General features: G+C 34.0%; 1 protein-coding gene across 1 annotated transcript in view; it reads left to right on the top strand.

Annotated features, from left to right (window-relative positions):
* The first annotated feature begins 5,000 nt into the window (after positions 1–5,000).
* Positions 5,001–7,286, top strand: part of LOC132178259 (ankyrin repeat-containing protein At5g02620-like) — a 9,791-nt gene continuing 7,505 nt past the window's right edge. Inside the window, exons 1-2 of the mRNA XM_059590709.1 lie at positions 5,001–5,236; positions 5,436–5,587. Of these exons, the coding sequence (XP_059446692.1) occupies positions 5,001–5,236; positions 5,436–5,587 (388 nt within the window). The remainder of the gene's footprint in view (positions 5,237–5,435; positions 5,588–7,286) is intronic.

Raw genomic sequence — 7,286 nt, forward strand, 5'->3', positions numbered from 1 at the left:
GGAAAATATTATTTAGTTGATGCTAGATACCCCTTAATGAAAGGGTACTTGACACCTTACAAAAGGGAGAGATATCACCTTCCCGATTTTCGACGAGCTGGTCGAGGAAATGGGATAGAGGAGAGGTTTAACCATGTTCACTCATCACTTAGAAGTGTTATAGAGCGAACTTTAGGTGTGTGGAAGAATAGGTGGCATATTTTAAGACAAATGCCATCTTATGATATTAACAATCAAATGCTCATTGTAGTTGCTACCGCGGTCCTTCATAATTTTATTAGAATACATGATAGAAAGGATAAAGGGTTTAAGTGGGATAAAGATAACTTTGATAATGATGATGATGATGATGCAAGGAGTAACAGTCAGGAAAACATTGACAATATACATGACGAGGAGATGAAAGTGGTTCGCGACAATATAGCCCGATCCGTTTGTGGGCTGTAAACAATGCTTTATTATTTATGTTTTAGGCTAATTTTTAATGTACTTTAAGTATTTTTTGGTGATTTATCAAGTACTAATTTATATTATTGTTGAATTATGTAACAGTTAAATTTGATAAACATTATTAGTTTAATTTAATGGATTGTTCTTCTATTTTTTATTATATGTCTGTTTGGAATATGTTTCAAGAAAAAAAAATACAAAAACAGAAAAGCATATAGAAACAAGTAATATAGCAATATATAATTACCTAAGTAGAAAACTCAAAGTTAATGTCAAATTATAAGTCATACTTTTGTTTGCATAGGTGTTAAAAATAGAGGCTTATAGACAATGTTAGTTATTTTACTGTTATAAAGAAATGTCCTTATTGGTAATTTGGTCATGAAACCGTAATTATATGTTAATGTTATCAAAACCCTTAATTGATAAAAAAATACTTTTTAGCATGTTTTACAAAACGCCTGTGCAATTTTAAAAACACAATTTTTAAAATCGCACTTATTGAAATCGCACTCCCAAACATGCCCTAAAACAAAAATCCCCTACTCCACCGCCCAGCAGCTCTTCTCCCTCACGACAACCTGCAATTTTTTTAGGGTTCTCTTACCCAACCCATTAAACTCAAACTGCCCAACCTCCATGCGAAAGCATAAAACCTTCTTATTGCCCCCTAAAAAATTTGCAGGTTGTCGTGAGGGGATTGCTCTCTGTTTTCTCTATGGGAGTTGGGGAGAGAGGGGATTGCTCTCTGTTTTCCCTCTCTCTTTTCTCACATTACGCTTTCTTTCTTTATTCTCCTCCTTTTTCTTTTTCCTGTTTTGAGGTTCTTTTTGTTTTCCGGTTTTCTTTTCATCTCAAACAGGTCACACCTCCTAAATTCTCCATCTATGGTTTTCCCACTTGCTCAATGCTCTGTTTTGTGATGTTTCATCGCAGAGCACCCCAATGGCCATGGCCATTGGTAACAAAAACGGTGTCGTTGTTAGTAATGAAGTGAATATGAATTAGAAATGACGTGGGTTTGTTTCTTTAATTCTCTTCTTGGCCTCCTGCATATTTAGAAATAATATAAAGAAAATGGTTTTTGTGGTGTGAGCATGCATGCCCACAAAGAAAATTATTTACACAAATAATTTGTGTAAATAATGGATTGGGTAAGAGAACCCTAAAAAAGTTGCAGGTTGTTGTGAGGGAGAAGAGCTGTTGGGCGTATGCGTGGGGTTGGGGGATTTTTGTGGGTTACAACCAGTGTGGGGTAGGGGATTTTTGTTTTAATTCCTACCACTAACCAAAACGGCGCCGTTTTGGTAAGGGTAAGGAAACCCTAATTTCAAGCAAAACGGCGGTTTTGCTTGCTTGTTTTTATTTATTTATTTATTTTTAAAAATTGCATTTTAGTAACTTAATCTTATCAAAACAATATAGTTTTGATTTTTTCATCTTATTTGACGGTAATGACTAATAGAGTGGCCAAATTGCAATTGTTTGGTAGTTTGATGGGATACTTTATCACTTTTCAAACATTAGGGAGCTAAAATGGAAACGATTGGTAGTTTGTGAGGCTTTTTTATATTTTTCCATTTTTATATTTATCTATTAGTTTTAATACTTATCACACTAAACAATTCATGGCTAATGACACATACTCTAATGATATTATAATAAAATTATTAGTATATTCCAATAGTTATTAATCTAACAAATCAACAAAAAAATGTATGAATAAAAAGGACAAACAATAACAAATAACATACTTAAGATTAGTAATAATCTACTGAAATTCATTGATATTTGACAAAATCCCAAAAAATATATATAAAAAACACATAAAAAAATGCCAATATTGTTTTAATCAGAATAAGAGAAACAATTTAATATATATATATATATATATATATATATATATATAGACTTTTCTAAAAGGACGCAAATGTTCCATATTTTTGTAGTGATCCTCTACTCCATGGAGTGTGTTAAGATTGTCACCTAGTGGTGGACGTAAGTATCTATAACTAAACTACCCGTCAAATCCTTTGTCTTTTCATTTTTTCTTATTGCGCTATTCTCTTTATATTTCTTTCTTCAATATATCACGCACTTTTCTTCTTCTTTTTTGCAGTGGAATCCGGAGTGAGACGAAAACGTGGGATTATATGTTTGGAATCTTCCATCAGAATTGCAAATCCTGTTTGCTTATAATATTAACCATGTTCATAACACAATATATTTTATAGGTTCCATTGCGAGATTCCATCCCATTAGAAGCAAACTCTAGAAAAATGGGTAGAAGGATGAAGTTTGGAATCTTCCATTATTCCAAACGATGGCTTTAAAAGCAAACTCTAGAAAGATGGGTAGAAGGATGAAGTTTGGAATCTTCCATTCCAAACGTTGGTTTAGAGTTTGGAATTTTTCATCAGTTTCGAATCCTGTTTGCTTCTAATATTAATCATGCTCATAACACAAGAAAACTTTATTGGTTCAATTGCGGGATTCCATCCCAATAGACTCAAAGTCTCAAACAATGAGTAGAAGCTAGGAAGAAGCTTGGCGCATACTTTAATTGGTATTCAATATGTAGTTATTCTCATATACAATACTTATCCATCCTATATCACGTTTATATATGTAGACAAATTTATTTGTTTGCTTCAACATATATAGTAATATTAATCATGTTCATAACAGAATAAGACTTTTTGATTACTGTAAATTCAAGTTACAAACGGTGCTGAGGTAGAGAGATTATAAAGCACATGTTTCGTAGGGCTCTGGCGATGACGTGGAATAAGGGCCCGTTTGGGAGTGCGATTTTAATAAGTGCGATTTGAAAAATTGCGTTTTTAAAATTGCTACTTTTTAAAATTGCACATGCGTTTGGTAAAACATGCTAAAAAGTACTTTTTTTATCAATTGAATGTTTGGATAACATTAGCATATAATTGCGGTTTCATGACCAAATTACCAATAAGGATGAACAAGACAGAGAGGATGAAGAAAAAAAAAAAAAAAGAGAAAAAGAAGGGTTTTAGTATATTTTAGGTGGGTATTCTTGGTATTTTTTTCAATCTCGTTCTAAAAAAGGTAACTATTGCGCCAAATATATTTTTAATAGAAATCGTGATTTTATTTTAAATTCGCACTTTTTCAAATAAGCATTCTCTAATCAGCTTATGGAAATCACAGATTTTTTTGCGATTTTAAAATTTGCGTTTTTAAAATCGCAATCCCAAACACTCTAAAGTTGCGATTTGGTTTAAAATCGTAGATTATTTTTTTAAAAACGCACTCTCAAACGCACCCTAAGTAGAAATTCAGTTCGAAGGCCAAAAACTATGACGAATCGTTGTTGTGTGGTAACTGGGGACCCAATTATAGACAAGGTTTGAATTTACACGTGTGTATATATATATATATATATATATACACACACAAAATAACAAAGTAATATTCATATTAATACAAATTGATGCCAGCTGTACGTAAGATACTTTTCTTTATTCTTCAATTTGCCTAATTATGGAGCCTTAACCTTCAAAGTTCAAAGCATTTGCTTATATATTTGGGAACAACGTTGCCTTACTCCACACTCAAAACCACCTCGATCTCCCGCCCATTTTTTTTTGTTCTTTCTTCATTTTCCCTTCATCTTTGTCTCCCCCGTTACAGTACTCTTCTGATCTCTCTCTCACACACAGTCACTCAATTTGGACATATCGACTTGAGGTGACTTTCATGACCGAAGCCGCACTCACGATTGCCATCGGCCTATCGCCATCATTTTCACGGTGGATTCAACTTGGTAATTTTGCCATATCTCACCTTTTTTAGTACTCCATTAAGGAATATTCCTTTTTATGAGGTGTTTTTTTTTTTTTTTTTTCGTTGTTGTCGTTTAGCTGTGAGAATTTTGCTAAGGAATTTGTGATGTGTTTAGGATGCAGTTGTTAAGATTTATTTTTGAGGTTTTGATTGGGGTTTTTGGGTGCCCTGATACAGGGAGTTCGATGCCTGATTCGGATAGGCTATTGCCTTTGCTTTTGGTGGCGGTGTTAGGCTTAATTTCTCTATTATCATGTTCTTTTCCATTATAATATTTCTCATTCAAGTATGTAAAAGATTCCCCAATATACACACTTACAATCATCACGAGTTGTCATGATAGCTAGTAATTAAGCGAATGGTACTATTTGGAGTATATGCGACACCCATAACACTTGGACCAAGAGGAATTGGAATTAGATGAACAAATTAGACATTATTGAGTAATATCAATAAAACTTATAGACAGCCAAAGATTTTTTTAATTTTTTTAATTTTTTTTTTTTTCATATGATCAATCTATGCAATGTCTACAAGGGTGATGATGACATGTTTCAATTCACTTTCCCTTTTTTAAAATTTCTTTGATTACTATTTTGTGTTTCACGTAACCTGTTCATGATATTTGTGAAGCTAGGGCAAAACAAAGATCATTATACGGCGAGGCATAGAAACTATTAGTTCAAGGACTATTGTGTGGAGAGATATTTATAAGAGCCAGTAAAAGAATGGATCCCTCTCAAACATCCGTTAATGCTAATCAGCCCGAGCAAACAGAGACCATCACTTGCATGGATTTTCGTTCCTACAATGCTGCAGCAGAAGGCGAAATTGAGGTCTTCAAAGATATCACCAATTATGAGTCTCTTCACCTCCTACTAACCCCAAATAAAAACACAGTCCTCCATATTTACATCACAGCCCTCAAATCGGGATCCAATTCAAAAACCCCCAATGCAGGATCAGAATCAACCACACAGGAACGGAGGCAGAGTTTGATATGGGTAGGGGCTAATAGGCTTATAAATTTATTTTTTTTTACCTTTAATTTTTTTCTTTCCTTGTGTTGTGGGGGCCATGGCCTACACGGGCCACCCCCAGCTCCATCACTGCAACCACCCTCATTGTACAATCAAAATCAACAACCAACTTTGTGAAAGAATTGAAATTCTTAACATGTGTCCCTCATTGTTGTGGCAAGCCAATGCCAAAGGTGAAACTCCATTGCACATTGCAGCAAGGTATGGGCATAGTGACATAGTGGAAGTTCTAACCAAATATTGTGCTCGAACTCTCCGTCGAGATCTTGAAGATTGTAGAAATATGTTGAACGTATGATCTATGTTGTAGGAATCTCCCGTTAGGGTGGATATCCAATGGAGGACAAGAGCAACGTGAAAATGAGAGAATGAATAATAACGTACGTTCATCTCATTATCAAACTCTATTTATAGAGTTTGAATATGACTCTTCATCAAGAGTCACAACTTGTCACTCTATCATAACCTCCATGGAAGGTTGTGATTGGCTATGGGAATGACCACACTAGTTATGGTGTGATCACCCTTTAAACCATCATCTCCCACTTGATCACACTTTAACATTATGTAATCTAGTTGAACATTATCACCTTGGTACCAAATGTTATTTTTATCCATGTCAACTCTCATCTGTTTAATTTACAGATCGGCATTAGATTATGACATTTTACAATGTGTATACAATTTTGTCATCTTATCTAATCGCACCTTTTTCTATATATTTTTCACACTGCTAATATATTAAGGTGACTTCATTTCGTTTTTAACTAAACGAATGACATCAATTCTCTGTGGTAAGGAACACCGGTTCACACCTATTCCACAATTGACAATTTCAGCCATACACAAAACTATGTGCTGACCTGCACTGATATTTTTAATCAAGTGTTTCCTTGATACCTTTCATCAGTGTCTTTTACACTATAAGATCATATATATATATTACCAACTTGTAACATAATGTCTCTCGGTGAACCTTACATTTATGAAAGTTGTAATATTATTTCTTAAGTGTTTTCTGTCTATTATCTGACCAATTATCCCCCTTTTTAGAAACAGAATTGCACAAAATCGTTCATTCAGGCGTCCCTGAATCCTTCCGCTTGTGCTTAAACATATATGTAGCTACCACCTAGGTGTTTCTTAATCCCATTGTAGCTACATGCTCTTTTAATTTTTCCAAAGACAATCCTTTGGTCATAGGATCGGCTACCATCTCTGTTGAGGGTATATATTCAATTTTAATTTCCCCTCTTTCCACTATATCTTGAATATAGTGATAATTTACATCAATATGTTTGCCTTTGGAGCTTTGTGCTCCACTTTTTATTAAAGAGATAGCAGACTTGTTATCACAAAACATATTGACTGGCTTACTGTTTAAACCTAAATTTAAACTTTCTACAAAGCGTCTAATCCACACTGCATTACTTATTGCTGTGCTGCATGATATATATTCGGCTTCCATAGTGGATTTTGCAACGCAATTTTGTTTCTTGCTTAACCAAGAAATGGCTGTTCCACCAAACAAGAATACATATCCACTTGTTGATTTTCTATCATCAGCATCCCCAGCAAAATCCGCATCTGTGAATCCTTTAATTTCTAGATCACTTATACCAAAACATAAGCCCATGTTTTTAGTACCTTGTAAATATCTAAATATACGTTTTACTGCTTGCCAATGTGTCTTCCCTGGATTAGATTGATATCTGCTTACTAATCCCACCGCATAACAAATATCAGGTCTTGTAGTTGTCATTGCATACATGAGACTGCCCACAGCTTGGGCATAGGGGATAGATTCCATCTCTTGAATCTCTGTCTCATTTTGAGGACACATTGATTTATTCAAGTACTGACCTCTTGAAATAGGTGTTTTTAAAGGTTTACATTCATTCATATTAAACCTCTTAAGTATCTTTTCCAGATATTTTTCTTGATCCAAATATAATAATTTTAAATTTCTATTTC

This window comes from Corylus avellana, chromosome ca4, assembly GCF_901000735.1.
Source record: "Corylus avellana chromosome ca4, CavTom2PMs-1.0".
Classification (NCBI taxonomy): Eukaryota; Viridiplantae; Streptophyta; class Magnoliopsida; order Fagales; family Betulaceae; genus Corylus; species Corylus avellana.